Genomic DNA, 20,065 nt, shown 5'->3' on the forward strand with positions numbered 1-20,065 from the left:
ATTTTCCAAGAATTTAGGTGGCTACAAAATGATCTAAGGGTCTAGAATCCGACATTTGAATACTAACCAAGTAGGAAGCATAGAACAGGGGACTCCGACCAGTCTGCAAGAAATATTACAATCATTCATCAGTAGGAAGATTGCCACCACAGGAAACTCCAACCAGCATCCAAGAAATCCAACAATGAGTTTAGCAAATTAACGTCATTTATAGGAGTTGCATGGAACAGCATATGATTTTCATTTCTGAGACCAACCAGCCTTCCAAATCTCTAGAGTGTGTTTTTCACGCTAAAATTCAAAATCCACGGATCATTTGAGATTATCTCGGAAATGTCGTTGGCCGAAACTGTCTTGGAAAATCTTGATTTTGGGCTCGATACTTTTCTCAAGATTTGCAGAGAGCAATGGAGGCCTAATTTCACCATTTTCTCCACTTGGGTTTTTGAAAAGCCGCTTTCTTTCAGGAACGAGAGTGTTGAACCGGATTTTTCCGGGTTTCTCAGGCGGGTTACGACAGAGGCAACTTGTGAAGCCGCTTCAGGAGAGAAATTGTGTATGTGCAGCAAGAAAAAGTAAACAGGAGAGTCGAATACAGGTTGTGTTTCCCCTGATGTGGAGAAAGCGAGAAAACAAGATGATGGGGTTCGCACAGAGACGAAGAATTCTTAAAAGACAAACGGGTGAGATTTTGGCGAACAAGTGCAGTAATCATGATACTGGGAAAAAAGAGGAATTACAACCTGAATACGGCAAGCTCGCTTGTATGCCAGCGTCGTAGAGCCAAAATCAAGTCCAAGAATTGCCCTCACATGCTTTTTTAACATATAAAATAAATATCAATAACATACATGCTACTAAAGTAAAGAAAAACACGTAAGTACATCTACATAAAAAAAAAAAAAAAGAACCAAAAAACAACTTAAGTACATATGACTCAACTAGTCAAGTGTACAAATCGAGCTCTAATGTCACTTGAAAAAATCGATACAAGTCGAGGATGATGTAAAATGAGCAACGAAAATAATAAATAAGATATTAAAATGGGATTATGTTCCACGCCAACTAGGCTATTTATTTAGTTGCACACCAACTAGTTGATACAAGTCAAAAGGTAGATACCTCTTTGAGAGTAATGGAGTATTCTAGTTTTAAAAGGTCTCATCCAACAATAGTTTTTTACTTTGTACACACAAGAACAAAGATATGTTCTCTCTAGCAAGTTCACACAAAACTCAAACTTACGTCTCTTTTAGTCATGTTGGAAACTCAAGAGAATGAGACTAGAACAACACTTTGATGAAGTAGAAAGTTTTCTAGTTTCTTAAGAAAGTCAATGAATTTCAAGCTCTTGAGAAAAAGATGAAAAATGCACAACCCTTTTAAGGAAGAAGAGTGATGAGAAAGTGAGGGAGAGAAACATAGCTACATACACCTTTTTCTAACAACTTGCAAATGGCCACCACTCCCATTATATACAAAGGGAGTGACTTGTTTCAAGTGAAAGGTAGGTGAGCTACGCTCATGAGGATGCAAACTCATAATCAAAGGTTTTTAATGCATGGTAGGTCCTTATGGTCCCTTAAGGGTCCATCAAGGTCTTCTCTTGATGTTTCACCACAATTTGAGTTGAATACACTTTGATTTTTAGATTAGCAATTAATTGATCCAATCAATTAATTTCAAAAATCCACATTAATTCTTTATTTAATTTCTGGACCTAATATTAAGTAATCCTATTAATTAATTCCAAAACTCAAATATTTAATTAATTTAATTAGTTAATACTTTGGGTTTCTCATCTAGGACCTCATTTGAATAATTCAAGATTATTCAAATGATTATTTTAGACTCTTTTAAATTAACCATTTCATTATATATGATCTACCTTCAACTATACATGAACTTGTACCATATATACAATTTGAAACACTATCATGTGCTATTAAGTTGATATATACAATCTGAAACACTATCATGTGCTTTTCAGATTCAACAGAGGCGCCTTATAGATCACAACTTCGACGTTATTTACAGGCCAATGATTAAGTGGAGTATATCATGAAGTTGATTTTGGGGTCAGCTTTGCCCAGGTTGAGGAGTAGGAAATAACCCACATATGCAATCACAATGGGGAAGGACAGGAGATGAAGAACTTTCTATAGGCCTGAGACAAAATTGTCGTAGCCAGTTAGGAGAATGAGTATCTTAGCTGCAAATCATGCTTAAGAAAGACGGCAGAATTTCAATACGAAGAGCAAACGAACTTTTAAGTAGCAATAACTTGGGCAAACAATTTAAGCGAACTAACTATTTTTGCTCAATTTGCTTCCACAGGCTGCTACAGAATTTTAGAACTGATGGTAGGTTGTGATCTCACTTTTTTCGATGATAATATAAGTTCGGCGTCTCTTTTGACTCTGAACGCTCTCTTAACCATACTCAGGTGCCCAACTTCATTTAAATAAGGGCCAACATATTTCTTAAAAAACGCCTCATCAGACATTTTGTATAATGCTGGAAAATTAGGCCAATCTTCAATCAAATTCCTACTCTCCAGAATCCCCAACATTTGTAGCCGTGGCTTATACCTCTTCTCGATGCTGCAAATGAGTGACGTCGGGTGGTTAATGATACATAAAACATCATATTTCCCAGATGCAAGCAGAACCTTCTTCAAGTTCTTCAGTTTTGCTTCAGATACAGCGAAAACCTGAGGAGCTTTTCGGAATGCTGCCACTATGTCATCTTTGGAGAAACCTAGATTCTGAAAAGCCTTCAACTTCTGTTCCCAAGTCTCTATAGTCATCGACCCAAGAACACGGATAGCATGAATAAACATTTTGGAACTCCTACTGATTCCCATCTCATCAATCCTGTCAACATATGTCCTCAATCTTTCCGGCTTACTCAAGAGTGCCCGAGGAAAATTATACATAAGCCAACTGATCTGCTCCATGGCTATCCCACAGCTTTTCAAGAATTCAACATTGGGAACCATAGTTTTTCCAACATCATACTTCAAGAACCACCCGGAAATCCTCAAAACCTTAGCTACTTCCACACTGGATCCAAAAAAAGCCTTTAACAGAGACAATGACGGGATAACTCTATTATTCAAACTACGGTACAAAATATCCGGATCATTCGTGATTATTTCAGCAGTGTCTTTAGCAGAAAAACCCAAATCCTGGAAAATCTTGATCTTGGGCTTGATGACTATGTCAGCGTTTGCTGAGAGCAATCCAGGCTTATATTTCAGGATCTTCTCCAACTGGGTATTTGAAAAACCACTGTCTTTGAGGAACGACAGTATGAAGTCGTACTTTTCCAGGTCCTTCAGACGGGTTAAAGCCGAGGCGACTTGTGAAGCCGATTCAGGAGAGAAATGGTGTTTATGCAGCAAGAAATCAGAAAGTGCAGTGGTGGTAGTACGTTGTTTCTCCGCAGAAGTAGAGAAAAGCTGAAGTGTTGGAAGAGAGAAAGAAACAGGGGATTTGCATACCGATAAAGAATTATTCTTGGAGAAGTAGACAAGATATTTACGCATATGTATAAACATCATGACAAAAATTTGCAATTGTATATGCAAATAACTTGCCTGTGAAAATGGCGTCGAAATTCAAAATCCCCCTAGGTTAGAATGGATTCTGAATAGCGGGAAATGCCCAGTAAGGGTAGATCTCAATTGAGTGTTTAGGGTTCTTCATCAACTTCAAGGAAGAAGAACAGATAGAGCCAGAGACATTTGCAGAAAGCCTGATTCTTTTTAAGCAGATTGCAGCCCATTTAAGTTCCGTATCAGTTGGGCTGAAACATTGTGGACGTAATTTCAGGGCCTATAGAAGTTTTTTCCTTAATCCTTTTTTTTTTCTTTTTCTACTTTCATCATCTTTTTTCGTTTAATCTGTACTATTAGTAATTGGGTTAATTCTTTTTTTATTATCAAAATATATATATATAAATATAATTTAATTAAAATATATAATAAAAATAATACGAGTTGCAGGTTATACTTTAAATTTTTTTTAAAATTTTTTAAATATGTATTAACAAATATAAAAATATATATATATACACCTAGGATACGCTCCTTATAAACCATTTTCCACTTGACTTTCGAACTCTTAGTTACAAAGTACTCGCGACGTGCATGTCGTATCAAGTGATCTTTCACCGCCTCTATTAAGGCTTTTTTATTTTTGAAAAACATTCTCACATCAAGTCTATCACAAAATTTTGCATACTTCATGGTTGGTACATCAATGGAATCCACGGGCACCTTCGGAAATGTTGTTCAAAAAATGGTATAGAGTATTACAATATTTGCTGAGTAGTTCTGTGTGGAATAGTTGGTTCAGAAGATGATAACGTACCTTATGCAACTGTTTCAGCCACAAACATTTATATTAACATCATAATTGTATAATTCATTTTTTTTTTACAATTGTATAAAAAATATACACTATTAAATTTGTATAGTTAATTATATTTTTTAAATTAATATAATTTTAATATTATAATTTTTTAGATTTTAATATATTATTAAATTAATTATAAAAATAAAATTAAACAAAAAAATAAAAATGAGTAGCGATTCCAATCCACGACACGCCCAAATTTTAAAAAATAAATTTTAATGTAGAGTTGCGGATGTATACTTTTATTATATATTTTAATTAAATTATATTTATATAAGTTTTTTATAATAAAAATAATTGACCCATTAGTAATTAGTAATTTATAAAAAAACTCTGTGATCGTACCAATTTTTGAATATTAAATTTACTTTTTTATTTATTACTTTCTTTCAATAAATTTAATCATAATAATAATTTTAATATTATTTTAATAATTTATTCAAATACCCTTCAAACTCCCTAAACTTTTAAACTTTTATGTTTTAGAAGCCACTATTTCATAATTCCAATATTTCATAATCGATAATCAACTTATTAAATAAAATATAAATTATTTATGATTTTTTTAAATATTTTTACAAACATATTGAGTTTGCCATATATTGCTAAATGCTATACTATAATGCATGGGCATAATGCTTTTTTAATTCTATAAAATAAGGTTAGAATTTTTTTGGTACTGGAATTATGGCAGATGTTTCTTTTAATCTCATAAAATTCATAATCACACATTTTTAGTTCGAAAAAATGATGTTTATCATAAAAGAACATTTTGCCCATAATACATAGTGAAATGATGAAATTATTTCTACTTAAAAGTACAACGCTCGTTTCCTCAATTTGTCTTTCGTCTCTTTCCTTTAACACTACCTAACGTTTATCTCTCGTTATATCTTGAATTATATTATTTTTATTTATTCTTCTTTTCATATATCATAATTGAAGATTAAAATAGTTCTAAAGTACCTAATTCCTCATATATATAAAAAATCTAATAAATATTTCTAATTATACGTTTATATATATAGCACGTTTATTTTAGTCTTTATTTCCAAACATTGGACTATATATATGTGTCACATACCATACGATTATTTAATCAAAAGTAAGACTGCAAAAGAGAATCCGCTAATCATGACTAAGGATTGGAGAGTTTAGTTTAATTGGAGGGTTTTCGTTTTAGCATATTTTGTCATCATGGTACTACATACTAATTTCGTAAAAAGAGAAGGACTAGGTTGCAATTCCTCCAACTTTATTTTATTTCCTTGTTGGTACGTAGTTATATATAAACTTATGCAAATATGAAACTATTTATCAAAATTAGCGGGGTTGCAATGCAAGCACATTGGAGATCGTACATCGAAACCCTAAATTTCAATTTCCAGAGAAGTCAAAGCTTTTGGTTATTTTCACCTTTTTGCTATGCTCTCAAACATTTTAGTCCATGTTATGGACCACAAACAAAGAGGGTCTTATGTAATTATATAATGATTTTCGAAAATACAAAATTTACGTACTGCTAAAAATTTGAACTAATAATACTGATGAAGAATGGGGCAAGAGTAACATGTCCTGGTTCTAAGGATAAATTCTGATATGGTTGATTGCATTAGTGCATCTGCATGCTTAAATGAATTTTGATATGGTGGATCGAGGGTGTGTCTTTTCCATAACGAAACTAGTGGAATCTAACGAGAGGATTAAAACTGAGATTTTATTTTGTAATTTATGAAATCATTGATAAAAATATCATAATCAATAGGGCGAGTCGACCCTAAAATATAGGACGAAGAATACAATTTCTCATTAAATAGCCCTCCATAATTTCGAATGACAATAGGTGGCAAAAGTTTCAAGCTCTTTCTCCTGTGAATTTAATTGAATTGAAAATCGATATATGTGAATGCTTGCTAATCACAAGAACACTAATCCTAACTCCTCTTAAGAAAAAATGATACATATCTTAGTTCTGCTTGTAAATTCCATAACTGAAAATAACGTTACGCGTTACCTCAATAAAATTGTAACATTACATGTTACAAAATCCAATCATAAAAGCAAAAGAAATAAAGAAAAAGGAGCAATTTGAACTAAAAATAAAAAAAGCAAAACTCTTCAAAAGAAAGATTCTAAGTTGTTTCTCCTCCCCCCACTAAATAATTAAAACTTGTAGGGTATGTATAAAATAAAGACATGGTATCTTGATCTTGTCCATTGGAGGACCCTATATTGTAATACTTGATAAGTCCAATCCCAAAGCAATCAATATATATATATATAGAGAGAGAGAGAGAGAGAGAGAGAGAGAGAGAAATGTATATATGGAGGGGCCATTGTTGCCAGTGCTCTCAAGTGCCATCAACTCCTTCATCATGTCCTCTTAATCACTTTATATAAAATAATAATTACTCCTTTTTACTACACTTTCGGTGTTCTCTCTCTCTCTCACTCTCTCTTTCCTCCTTGAGAACAGTAAACCACATTTTTCACCTTAATGTTGTTATCTCTATCCCAACACATTCCGGCCCTTAGGGTTTATGCTTTTGATCCAGCATAATGTATACACATTTCTCACCTCAATGCTGTTATCTCATCCCAACATATCCCGATTCTTAGGGTTTATCCTTTTAATCAACCATAATTGATGTTGAATTATAATTACTACTTATGTTTGGATTTTAGAGTATGGATTTGTACGAATCAAACATCAAGAAACGGACCACATATTGATTAAACAGAACGCATTCATTTTATAAAATGAAGTCATATTTTATATTTATTAATTAATATATAAATATTAGGTATATAAGATATTATAATTGGATTAGTTATATATACGCGTGACGTAGTTTATATTAGTTAATTAAAAATTTAATTTGAATCAAGTTCTACCAAACAAAAGCTAATAAAAAACTTACTATTGATATGCCATTAATCTTCACAATTCAAGAATTCATGACATTAGATATCAACTGAAATAAAAAAGGAGAATAAATTTCTCGGTGATATTAATTTGATTTACTATGGTACGTATCAAAATTAATATTAGAAAAGAAATATTGCGTTGTTAAATTTACAACAAAGTTTAAGTGTTGCTAGAATTCATTGCTAGCCTCTATAAAATATCGGGAAATCATTCTTGCTAAAATTTTCGTTGAGAATTAATAAATTTTTTGTACTGATCGTTTAACAAAAATGATTGATCGTGCAATAACACTTTTAATATAATTGATTTGACCTATGATGTGATAACAGTTGGATTTTATCAAATTCAATACAAAGAAAGATTTTTATGAAATGAAGTAGACAAATTATCTGAAATTAAAGGGGGGGGGGAAAACCCAAACCGACGATATACCTAACCAAAAAAAAAAAAATATCGCACCTATTATGCCCCTACTTGAACTTAAAGTAACTGATTGAAGCCTAAACTATAAAAGCACTTTTAGTGCGTGTGTGTGTGTATACGGACACATATATACCACTTTCCAGAGGTGATGAGCAGTAACAGCAACGTGTCTTAAACCTACAAACATTTAATTTGGATTTACGGTTTCTTACCAAACATGCAAATTATAATTAATGTTGAGGAACGAACGCATAGGAGTTTGTTTGCGGTTGCAACTTTATTGCACTATTGCTATGAGACTTACCTGGCATGGGCTCACCAAAATCGATAGAAGCACGATAGGATCATGAAACAAGCCTCGTGCCCACCATCTCTCTCTCTCATCCTTTGGCCTAAAAATTGGGCAAAATTCTAACTCAAATTGAATTTAGTTAGATTTGAACTAATTATATAACAAGTATAATATACTTATTATGTGATTGATACACTATTCAGAAATAATAACCAATTACATAACAAGTATGTCATATTCGCTCTTTGATTAATTTAGATCAATGGAATATGATTTGGGTTAAAAAAAATTAAAAAATGAAGGACTTTAAGAGTACATCTCTCATTCTTGGCCTAAAAAGTAAAGGGCTTTGAGAGTATACATTAATTAAAGAAGAGAAGCTCACCTCCTTGTGAGCTGTGGCCCCATTTCTAAGAGAGTGAGAGCAGAAACCAACCAACCTCAACCTCAACAGATGGTAAAGAAAAAAAGCTATCACATTACAAAAAGTCGCAAAGGGAAAGCTGTCCCTGCATTGCTTCCCCTCTCATTTCTTTTAAATTTACTCATCCACACCACCTTACAGCTAAAAGCACTTCCCCGAAACAGATCTCTATATTCTGCACTTCTGAGGCTGAAAATTTAGCACAACATTAACCATGAAAGGTAGAGAAGGCAAAGGCCCTCCTTCAGCTGATTTGCTGGTCTGTTTTCCTTCTAGAGCTCATTTAAGCCTAATGCCAAAGCCTATCTGCAGCCCGGCTAGGCCGTCCGAGCCGTCCACTCGCCACCATCAGCACCGCCAACGCCAGCGCCAACGCCACCACATGAGGAAATCTAGTATTAATAGAGGTGGAGGTGGTGGTGGTGGCGGCGGTGGCCATGCTAGCCCTCTCTTGTGGGCTAAATCCAAGAACCATAATTCAGATATATCAGAGCCGACATCACCGAAAGTCACTTGTGCGGGGCAAATAAAAGTTAGGCCTAAGCCAAGCTCATGCAAGAATTGGCAGTCAGTGATGGAAGAGATTGAGAGGCTACACAATAACAGGAAACAGAAGAAAAGATCTGCATGGATTGAAGCTCTAGGGTTCAAGAAAGAGGTGATGCAATTCTTGACATGCTTGCGCAACATCCGCTTCGATTTCCGGTGCTTCGGGGCGTTTCCGGCTGCTGAAATCACATCGGACGACGAAGACGACGATGAGGAGGACGACGAGGAGGACGAAGATGACCAAGAGAGTTACAGAAAGTCGGGATCTAAAGAGGAGAGCGATCATGACTCTAGAGCTGTTTTCTCCAAATGGTTCATGATTTTACAAGAAAATCAAGGAAAAGAATTCATCACAGGAGAGGAAAGGGAAGGGAATATAATTAGGCCTTGTTCGGTTGATCATCAGGACGATGAGGCTCCAAGTGCTCCACCGCCGAACGCGCTGTTGCTCATGCGGTGCCGATCTGCTCCGGCGAAAAGCTGGCTGGAAGAGAAGGCGGAGCTGGAGGAAAAAGACGACGGCGGAAAGGAGCAGGAAAAGCAGAATTTGGTGGTGATGAGATGTGGAGCGGATTTCTCCAAGTTTTCAAATGATATTGCAAAGGAAACCTGGGTTGTCGGAGGAATCAAAGACATGCTATCAAGAAGTCGGAGTTCGAAGAGATGATCATCGATCAAGAATCATCATCAGTTAAGGTTCTTCATATATATGTTCTTTTCTTTCTCCTTTTCCTGATTTTATTTCTTGATACTAAGATTTAAATTTTCTTTCTTATGAATAATTGGTGAGTAATTGGACTGATTTAAATTCTGAATTCTGTGTAAAAACCTGATCAAATGTTCATTGCTGATCAGGTTTTTTCAAGGGTATTTTTGTATGCTTTTGCTCTGTTTTGAAAATGTATTACTTGTGTATAGCAACATATTTCTTGACTTTTCTCATTTCTTGCCCTCAACTTTACGACATTTCCATTATCCACACCTTGTATTTATTTGTTGGGATAATTAGTTTGTCCTCCAATGAAATTTGTTGCAGTTACACGCATACTCCATATGATTTGAAAAAATTATATTTTATATTCTTAATATTTATTTTTATATAACAAATAAATCCGTTCATTAGTCAAACTTCATCAAATTTACTAATATTAATAAAAAAAAATTATATTACCCTCAATCGATTTATTACATATGAAACTAATGTTAACTTCGACTTGAATCTAAAAAATCCAATCCAATATAAAATGACAAAGCTCAGTCCGACAACTCCAAGTAAACATTCAATTTTGAATTGAGGAAATCAGATGTGTTCAGAGAGTAGAGAGTCTCAAATCTCAAACACTTTCGGTACAGACAGGAGGACAACAAGATGTAGATTTTCTCTGAATTTATGAAAGGAAAATAGAAAATTTTCGACATATAACTTGATTTGAATTCATTTTGATCTTTTTATTTTTGAAAAAATTAGATTTAATTTTTTATCTATTAATTTTGCATAGCTTTGGTCCTTTAGTTTAATTGACGACTCTTTTGCACTTTTGATGATAAAGACTAATAGTCCATCCTAATGCTCTAAGTGTAATATAATAAATATTTCTTAACCTAAACTCTTATACCATTTTAGGCGAGCATTAACTACGAGATGCAAAATAAATGCATATATATAGACTAAAATTGCTTTTGAAAAGCTGTGCAGGGGTAAAATTCTCCGAAATTGTGTTAAAGAATTAAAATTAAGTAATTTTGAAAATTATCCAACTAAAACTAAAACGAATAAATTTAAAGAACTAAAATGAAGAACAAACAAACTTAAAATACTAAACAAATAATTTTTCAATTATGAAATTATGGCAGTTGAGATCTCAAGGATAGTTTAAAAAGTCAGGTTCCATCAAACAGACAATATTCGAACTGGGAAAAAGGTTTCAGCGGACAGTAGGTTTGTTTCTTTTACTTCCATACATAGGTAACCACTCAATCTAACAAAGTGGAGAGCTCAAGAAAGAAAGCTAAGCTAAGAAAGTGGCATAAAAGCACCCAAGAATAACAGGTGCTGGGGAAATTCTGGTCCGACTCCATTTGATCGAATTTAAATTAATTATATAATTAATATATAATTTTAAAAAAAAATAATCAATTATATAATAAATATATCACATTTATTATATGTTTGATTAGATTTAACTAAACATGATTTGGATAAAAATTTTCAAATTGTATTAAAAGTTTCAAGGTAAGAATTTATATCCAAATTTGAAATGAAAATCTAAACCATATATATGATTCGACTCAGAATTTTTCTATTTAGATAATGTTTATTTGCCACCTCTTAGTCTTTTCTAAGATAGTTTTTAGTCATTTTATTCAATAATATCTAAAGATATGTGGAGTAATTAGATTTTTATAAAATATAAAATAATATATGTTTAAGATTATGGAGCTTGAACTAAGGTCATATTTGGATTGATGAATTTAGATTTAACAAAAGAATTTCAATGATTTTATTTTTAAAAAATTTAAAATTTATTTATATTCGTTGAAACTTAGTTCAAAAATTAAAATGAAACTACTTGAAGTTATTTAAATTTAGAAATGTCAAAACATATTTTCAGGACCAATGGGCCTAATGAAACATTTGGGCTCTATTCCTACGGTGGGGGCACAAAACAAACATACGATTTCACCTCCGGAAGTAACCACGACTTTGACCCGTCTAATTTATGAACATTAGTACATTAATTAATTATCTTTGGTTACGTGGAGATTACATAAGTACATTAGTATTTTCATACATAAAAATTAATTAAGACTAAGGACAATTCTTCATCTCTTTTGGCTTCAATTAATTATCAGAAAAGCAAAAGCAATCAGTTTTTGTTCTTCATTTCAATCATATCCAATCCATCTACACAATAAAGAATACATAGTGCCATTCATTCATATAATAAATAAAAAAAATCCTCACCAAGAAAGGGGAAAAAAACAGATACAAAAACTCATCACCTGCTCCCATACAACAAAAAGCACTCCTGTACACAATCCCCACCCCTACCCCCCTCAAAAAAAATAATAAATAAATTATAAAGTTCTCTTCTAAAATTTATCATAATTATAAATACATTTTTGTTATTTGAAAAATTACAAGAACCCTCTTAAAATTAATGACCGTCTAATAAATTTTCCCTCTCGACAACTCATTGTAGGAGGTATTTGTTAGACGGTCATTGATTTTCTAAGGTTATATGTAATTTTTAAATAACAAGAGAATATTTATAATTATATCAAATTTAAAAAAAATCCTTTGTAATTCACACTCCCGGAAAAAGGAAAAAAATGACAATCATAAATTGAGGCCATTTTGTTTCATTCTGCCTATGTATCCATTACAGCTTTGATGCATTTTTATGCTGTTTTATTGTTTGATCTGTATTTGTCCTTCAATCAGGTGCAGTATAACCTTATACTTTGCTAAACCTGTCAGCACTGTCTCCTGGAATTTCCTTAATATTTGTGTGTATTCTAAATGTCTGAACAACTTCACAACCTCTGCTTTGGCTAAGTGCCGCACTTGTCCTCAATGTTAACCTGAAACAATCAGTTCAGCCTATGTAAAACATCCTGCTATTCCTAGGTACAACAACACATTACATTGAGCTGGATACCGATACAAGGTTGGAAATAGTGTGTGTCTTCTTACCATGGCCACCTGCAGCTTATTGAGCTGCATTTTCGCTTCCAAAAGGGCGGCCCTCACTTCTTCGTCTCCCGGGATTTCTTGTGTCAGCAACTCGTAATCTTGAATTGCAGCATCCCATTTTTCCAACTACATCAAGAATTAGAAACTAAGTGATGACGACTTAATTAGGCCGACTATTCACATATGATGTTTTGTGTTTGCACTTATCAAGATTAGAAGGTCACCTTAGCATTGCAATTAGCTCTACGCAGTCTGGCCTTGCTGTAGGAAGGACGGACAGTAAGGGCTGCGGTGCAGTCTTCCACTGCTTTCTCATACTGTCCTAGTTTAGATCGGCAAGCAGCACGATTGCATAGCAAAATGGAGTTGTATGGATCTTTCTCCAGCCCTTTGTTGTATGCAACTAAAGCCTCTGAGAACCTGGATCCCTTGAATAGTCTGTTTCCATTTAATCGAGCTGATGCCACGGATTTTACTGTTTCTGCAGTTAAGTTCATGCTATTGCTGGAATCAAGACGTATGGCGTGCTGAACGGCAGCCACTGCATCCTCAAATCTATTGATGCGGCGTAGAACTTTAAGTGTCAATAGCGTTCCCTCAATGGGAATTCACAATCACGAGTTGTGTAAAAGCAAATTGGACATTAAAGTAAAACTCTGAACAGATTTTGGGTCGTAAATGTTCAACTAACCTGCCGTTAGCCATGTAAACAAGGGCATGGACTTCTAACAGACTGGCTATAGCAGAGGAGCCTAACAACTCAGCATAGAGTTCAGTGTTGAAAAGTGGTGAATTTTGTAAAGCGGTGTACGCCTCTTGGTGTCTATGGAATTTCATCCAGGCCTTTGCTTTCATCGCGTAAATCTATAGACGAACAACAGTCATGTGGCGGTATTGCCGTTTGGGATGCATAATTTAGACATAAGTCACTAGATTGATCGACTCTGTGTATGCGGGATAGATACAATACACATACTGAGACTTTTGGAGTAAATTTTATACAGATTGTTAGTCTGAGTTCTAACCTGTGGAGCTGAATCTGCGCCGAGGGATAAGGCCATCTGGCACTCATCAAGCAGTTTTCCCCAGTTTCCATGATTCTGAGCCTCAATGCACCTGTCAAGGCAATTCTTGAAAGCCTGAGCTTGAGCAATGTCCTCAGGGCTGGCCTTCCGTCCCGAGCATTTGAAGTGGTGAACTGCTTTCTCAGCTACTCCCAATCTGCAGAACATAATCACAACTACTTCATAACAACAGAAAAAGGACAAACACTTTCCAATCATTAACATTCTTGTCACTTTTCTACCTTAAGTACAATTTCGCCAGCCGACAATGAGCATTATGGTACGAAGAATCTATACGAATAGCCTCTCTGCACTGAGAAACGGCCTCCACAAAGTGGCCTAAGCCCATCAACGCAGCGCTCTTGTTGCTGTAATAGCAAGCTTTGCTCGGATCAATGGCAATCGCTTGGTTGTACAGCGCTAATGCCTCCTCATACTTCCCCTGCTTGTACTTCTCATTTCCTAATGACTTGATAACATCGGGATTCAATCTATTCCTCGGACTATGCAATATATTCCCAAGTTGGTAGTAGCTTGTGTCCACTGCCCTCTTCCTAACGTTTCCCTCGACCGCAACTTTCTGATCATGTTTACCGCTTTTCCCGTGCTGCTTCAAGCTGCCCAAATGGCCTAAAAGCATGACATTGCCCGTTGAAGCTCGATAAAGGCTGCTGTTTGCATCGATCTTTCGTTGATCAGCAAGTGCCAAGCTCAGTTCACTAGAGGTAAAGGTTGGTTCCTGAGTGTGTCGTCTTGTCAACCTTTTGTTTGAGCCAGAGTTGTTGGAGGACGACGTCGAGCTTCTTGCAGCATCGGAAGCTCTGCCTGCTCGGTCCTGATCACGACAATTCGACAATCTTGGCCTAACTGGAACCGGCTTGGACAGAGTCTTTTTGCCTCGAACAGACTGAGGTTTAGCTGATTTTGAGGTATCCAATTGCTTCTTGGAACATGGACTGTCCTGAAACATTACAGAGTTTCTTGGCCTGAATCCCTTCAACTGAAAAAATGCACCCATAAACCCACACCCAATCTCACTTTCCAATCCATACTTGGCAGTTTCTGCCATTATGAACTCTGATCTACTCTCCCAAGATTTTCTTGCACTCTTGAAATGTAATTTTCAGCTACATTTAAACTGAAAAAAATTGATTTAATTTTTCTTTTTCAAAAATTCATGTAAGAACCAAAACTGGAATTGCCTTGTAAGAAAGAGGAAATCAAGAAATATATGACTTGAAAGTGAAGAGTTCATTCAATGTTATGGGTCTACTCCATGGAAGTTGAATTTATATATAAACTTGGGGTGCTCATAGAGTGGATACCAAGTAACCAACTTTATCTCTTTTGCCTCAACAGTCCAAATTTGATTTTCTATTTTAATTTCTACATTGCTTTTTTAAGATAAATTCCAACCAGCTTTTTAAAAATTTGTCATAATTACGTATATTTATTTGTTGTTTGAAAAATTATCAAATTCTTATGATGTTTAATAAAATTCTGTATTTTTTTTATGAAAGCCTGAAACTATCCACTTTGCATTCATTGTTTTTTTATTAATTATTAAAAAAAAATAGAAACAAATGGACAAATTGGTTAAAACATTGTAAAAATTAAGAATATTGTTCGCTTAATCCATAAAAAAAAATCAGGAATTTTTTAAAAGAAAGCTAGATTATATTTCATAATTCATAAGGGTATTTGAATTAATTCATCACAAAAATATGAAAACCTAACATCGAGTTAAACTAGTTGTTAGATGGCCATAAAATCTGGAAAACTGATAATTTCTCGGTAGGAATTCGTTGTAATTTATCATGTTCTTTATTCTATTTAATATATATATATATATACCATATATGTATAAATATTACATAAGTTGTTCTATTTAAACAGAAATTATGTCTTTACATTTAAATAGAATAAAAAACTACGATGAAATTGAAATAAAGAATTTGAATCCAATTCACCGCCCTGTCAACAAAATTTCAAATGGGACAGCGCAAGAAAGATACTAATTAGCATTTTGTTTAGCAATTAGTGGTAGTGGTGGGTTGGGTTCTTGCAAATGGATTATTAATTAATTGTAATAAGACTATACTTTGAACAAATTTAAGACTGTCTGCAACCGAACAAGTAGGACCTCTTCTCATCATATCCATTTTATTTTTTCCTATTCTAAAAGCATCATCTAATTGCTTTTATACATGTCTTTTTGTGTTGAAAAGTCTTGGTGTCCGATGCCACTACACAATTATTGCATAGATTATTGTAGTTAAGAATTTTGGGTAATGTGCACTGCTAACGAGGCATTGCTCGATTGTTAAAGTTGATGTGATCTCATAACAAGATTTGTGAGTTTAAATTCTAGGAACACAGATATATGTTTACTTTTAGGTTAAATTACAATTATATCTCTTGAGATTTGACATAATTACGAATACCCCATCGTTGTTTGAAAAATTACAAGTACCTACCTAATATTTGATGAAATTATGTAATTCTTGCATGGAGATATAAAATTGTCAACTTTGCCCTTATTGTATTTTTTTATTTTTATTTAAATTAAAAACTTGTAAAAAAAAATATTAAACGGGATGGGTGAAAAGATTTTAAAAATTATAAAAAAAAATTATCTACTTAGTCCATAAAAAATTAAAAAAAAATAAACTTGTAATTTTAATCCACAAGAGCATTTTGGTCAGTTTACCATAAAAATGGATGGAAACCTAATGAATTGGCTTAATTGTTAGACGACCGTTAAAATCAGGAGAGTATTAATAATTTTTCAAACAATAAGGGGGTATTAGTAATTATACCAAACCTCAGGGGAGGTCGTTGTAATTTTACCCTTACTTTTATAGTAGTTTAATTTTCGTTTCTTTTTCTATTTTGAACGTATTCAATAATTATCGATATATTAAATAATATAGTTAATTGCATGCTATAAAAAATGAATTTGCTAATGGTACGTCGGAATGAACATGGTTTTTGACAATGATGCAATTCAAATTTCTTAATGTTTACGGTACTCTAAAACATTATATTTCGGTTCAAACTTAAGCCAAGATTCAAGTTTTTACAAGAACAACGTTGTTGACATATATCTTTATTATATATATTCGTTGAAGACACTGTATAATTATTTTGCGATACAAATATTGATTATAAATTATCAATATTAATAAATTGATAAATACATGAATTTTGTTAATAAATTCATAATATAATAAACCCACATGAAATAAATATTTATTACAATAAACTTACATTAAGTGAGACAAACATCCACACGTCTGATGGAAATTACACTGATGACATCAAATTTATTCATAAGATCTCAATCTTAACCACTAGGCTGACGATACTGTATAATGTAAAGTCTCATTATTGCATTTGATATTGATTGCTTTGGGAGACGATACATTAAAAGTTTCAAAATTTTAATATATAATTCAAAAATATTACATTTGAAGTCAGACTCCATGTACACGTTAAATCTGTGTTCGACATTAATGGCATCCTACGAGAAAAGGTCTGCTACTCATGAAATAATTACATCGGCAACTAATGATTTTAGTTCGAACATTTGAATATAGTTCAAACATCGTGTTTCAATTGTAAGACTAGTTAAGTTTAACTAATGAGTTTTTAGTCTGGTGATTAAGATTGAAATCTCTTAATTTAGTCCAATTCATGAATTTGAGTTTCGTTATGTATGTGGGCATTTATCTCATTTTCATGTGAATTGATTATAATTTATTATTTCATAATTTTTAATTATACTAATATATTGATATATTATTCAAATTGGTTCAAATATTAATATAATAATATAATTAGCTCTTGCATATAAAACACTAGTTATGATTGAGTTGGTGTACAAAAAACAACTGTTTTGCTGCTCGTTCAAAGGGCGGGTGGATCTTTAATTTGCCATATGACAAAAACAAATATAATCAACTACGAACACCAAATCTAGCTGCTCTTATGTTTGGTTTTATTTTTTTAGTGTTTTGTTTTGTGTTTTAAAAATAAAGAGAAAAATATAGAGATAAATAAGTATGTGTTTTGAGTATAGAGTGTATATTTGAATTTGTTTTTAGAGGTAATTTAAAATATTTTAAAATAAATTGTATAGGTTTGATGTTGGGATTATGAAGGCAAAAACCACTATTCATTATCAAATCATGTTTCTTTTATATTATATTTATATATATAAGTGAAGAAAGTTTAAAAACAAAAAGCCACGCAGATAAGATATAAAAAAGAAGTAGGCAAATATTGGTCGTGTTTTGTCTTGTCTCGAAAATTGCTCAAGTTGTGTCACATTAATTGCTATGGTTAATTTGCTATTTTATTTTTCACAAAGTATTTTTTGCACATTTCTAATATTATAGGGGGTAAATTGCATCCCTTAATTGCTATGTGATTTTCACACATAAATCCTTCTGTCTTTATTTAAATATATACTTCTAGTTTGTTACACATGGTTCTTACGTACATATAATAAATAATTTTTCATATTTTAAAATATATTATAAATAAAAATAAAATATGTAATCGAACAACTCATGCTTCAAAACAAAAGAAAGATAGAATAGCAAAGCCAATTTAAAGTATTATTCACATAATAAAAGAATTGGTCAAATAGTATTAACATGACGTGGACTCACTTTTGTTAAAAAAAAATTACAATTAATATTTAACATATTTAATTAGGGGTATAATTATCATATTTAAAATTAGTATAACGATATTATTAGCTGTTGTTTATGAGTGTAGGAAGCCTTTATTGTTCATATCAATATAGATAACCAGCTCGTCGAAAATTGAGCCCAAAGTTGAGTTTGCAATATTAATATATATATATTACGATATGAATGAAACTTCTATAGTATTTTAATCTTTTAAAGTGACTCGATCCTTTAACAAATATATTACTCTTGTTATTAAGAACTTGTATTTTGAAAAAAAAAATATGCTATATATTCAGAAAGTCAATCTAAATAAGAGATATTGATTTCAAATATCACTGTCACATGCTAAATTTCACTAAAGATAATATCAATTTTCAGCATATAAAAAGTTCGTATTAGAAATTTATAATATTTAATAATTTTCCCATTTAATAGTTTAATTTTTTTTTCAAAAACAAATAATCACATGAAAATTCTCTCTTTCCGTAAAGTTAAATTTCAACGAGTCTAATAAATATATAAAGGGAGAAAAAACAAAGTAAAAGAATAAGGGACAAGAATGTAAGAGTAAGAGTAATTCATGGTCAAATAAGGAGGAATCGGTCGCCGTTCTCCTTTTTGCAGTCCTGTTCCGAGTCCTCATGACCTGTCGACAGATTTATTAATAAATGATGGCCTGCCGCGCCGGGTTTCCTACTTGTCTTTTAGACCATACATGCAAATAACAAACAGTCGGTGCCGGCTCCAGCATGCAATCCTACGATACTCACTCTCTTAATTAACACAACTGCAGAAGACGGCAGCTGCCAGCATTGCATTAATCAGCCTGCTTTGATTAGGTCATGCCACATTCAACACCTGCTCAAATAGTTAGTAAAACCTCATATCCGACCCGTCAAGAATTTCTTGAATCTCAAATCCAACTCGGAACTCGACAGAATAGATCGAATCAACCCAATATACCCGATTTAAAATTTTAAATATTTTTTAAAAAATAATATTACGACTTTATAAATATACGACTAATATTATTGAAAAATTGCATATGAAGGTTTAAAATATTAAAAATTTAAAATATATATCATTTATAATGTCATTGGTTTTATATATTATATGTAAGCATAAATAAAATATACACATTTTTTTTATAAAATACTAAAATAATTGGGTTAGGTCCCGATCCAAATTATACACCAACCCATCTTGAGATCCAATTCTCGACTCTAAACTCCAGTTCAAAAAAAAGGTTGGGTTTGAGTCCGAATTTGATCCATACACATTGACATTCCTGCAAATAATATGCATGTCCCAATGTTTTCTGCTATCCATGTATAATAATATGCTAAACTTATAGAGATTATTAATCGAGATATATTTAAATTTTCAGTCAAATATCATACAAACTATTGTAGTTATTGGCAATAACGAAATTTATATTTTCACTGCGTGATGTGTCGTTTACTCTTAGCATAATTAGCACATATTGATGCCGCAAAATATTGATACTGAGTTGGTATTGTAGTAATTGTATTATTTGAGAACCGATTTAAACACACTTGAACAATT

At 32.8% G+C, this 20,065-nt stretch overlaps 3 protein-coding genes across 4 annotated transcripts; 1 reads left to right on the forward strand and 2 right to left on the reverse strand.

The window, feature by feature from the left end:
- On the reverse strand, window positions 2,244-3,815 carry LOC105158947. Its single transcript, XM_011075870.2, has one exon. The coding sequence runs from the start codon at window positions 3,563-3,565 to the stop codon at window positions 2,342-2,344; it is 1,224 nt and encodes a 407-aa protein (XP_011074172.1). The 5' UTR covers window positions 3,566-3,815; the 3' UTR covers window positions 2,244-2,341.
- LOC105158948 lies at window positions 8,465-10,004 on the forward strand. Its single transcript, XM_011075871.2, has one exon. It carries the CDS (start codon window positions 8,704-8,706, stop codon window positions 9,703-9,705), a length of 1,002 nt encoding a protein of 333 aa, XP_011074173.1. The 5' UTR covers window positions 8,465-8,703; the 3' UTR covers window positions 9,706-10,004.
- LOC105158949 (TPR repeat-containing thioredoxin TTL4) lies at window positions 12,412-15,074 on the reverse strand. 2 transcript variants are annotated; one of them, XM_020692245.1, is made up of 6 exons: window positions 14,042-15,074; window positions 13,761-13,956; window positions 13,427-13,599; window positions 12,960-13,290; window positions 12,736-12,880; window positions 12,412-12,623 (listed from the first exon to the last, which is right to left on the reverse strand). In XM_020692245.1, exons 1-5 carry the CDS (start codon window positions 14,866-14,868, stop codon window positions 12,752-12,754), a joined length of 1,656 nt encoding a protein of 551 aa, XP_020547904.1. In that variant the 5' UTR covers window positions 14,869-15,074; the 3' UTR covers window positions 12,412-12,623; window positions 12,736-12,751. The 2 variants fall into 2 exon arrangements, with proteins under 2 accessions (XP_020547904.1, XP_011074174.1); XM_011075872.2 differs by having other exon boundaries at window positions 12,736-12,861; window positions 14,042-15,073.

This window comes from Sesamum indicum, linkage group LG3 (genome assembly GCF_000512975.1).
Source record: "Sesamum indicum cultivar Zhongzhi No. 13 linkage group LG3, S_indicum_v1.0, whole genome shotgun sequence".
NCBI lineage: Eukaryota > Viridiplantae > Streptophyta > Magnoliopsida > Lamiales > Pedaliaceae > Sesamum > Sesamum indicum.

What these genes read in the sequence shown, in the direction of transcription:
- LOC105158947 (XM_011075870.2), bottom strand. Translation starts at nt 3,565, where the DNA reads ATGATGTTTATACATATGCGTAAATATCTTGTCTACTTCTCCAAGAAT.
- LOC105158948 (XM_011075871.2), top strand. Translation starts at nt 8,704, where the DNA reads ATGAAAGGTAGAGAAGGCAAAGGCCCTCCTTCAGCTGATTTGCTGGTC.
- LOC105158949 (XM_011075872.2), bottom strand. Translation starts at nt 14,868, where the DNA reads ATGGCAGAAACTGCCAAGTATGGATTGGAAAGTGAGATTGGGTGTGGG. An exon ending in CTGGCGAAATTGTACTTAAG is followed by an intron (nt 13,957 to 14,041) that starts GTAGAAAAGTGA and finishes TATGTTCTGCAG; the next exon opens with ATTGGGAGTAGCTGAGAAAG. An exon ending in ATAAGCTGCAGGTGGCCATG is followed by an intron (nt 12,624 to 12,735) that starts GTAAGAAGACAC and finishes TGATTGTTTCAG; the next exon opens with GTTAACATTGAGGACAAGTG.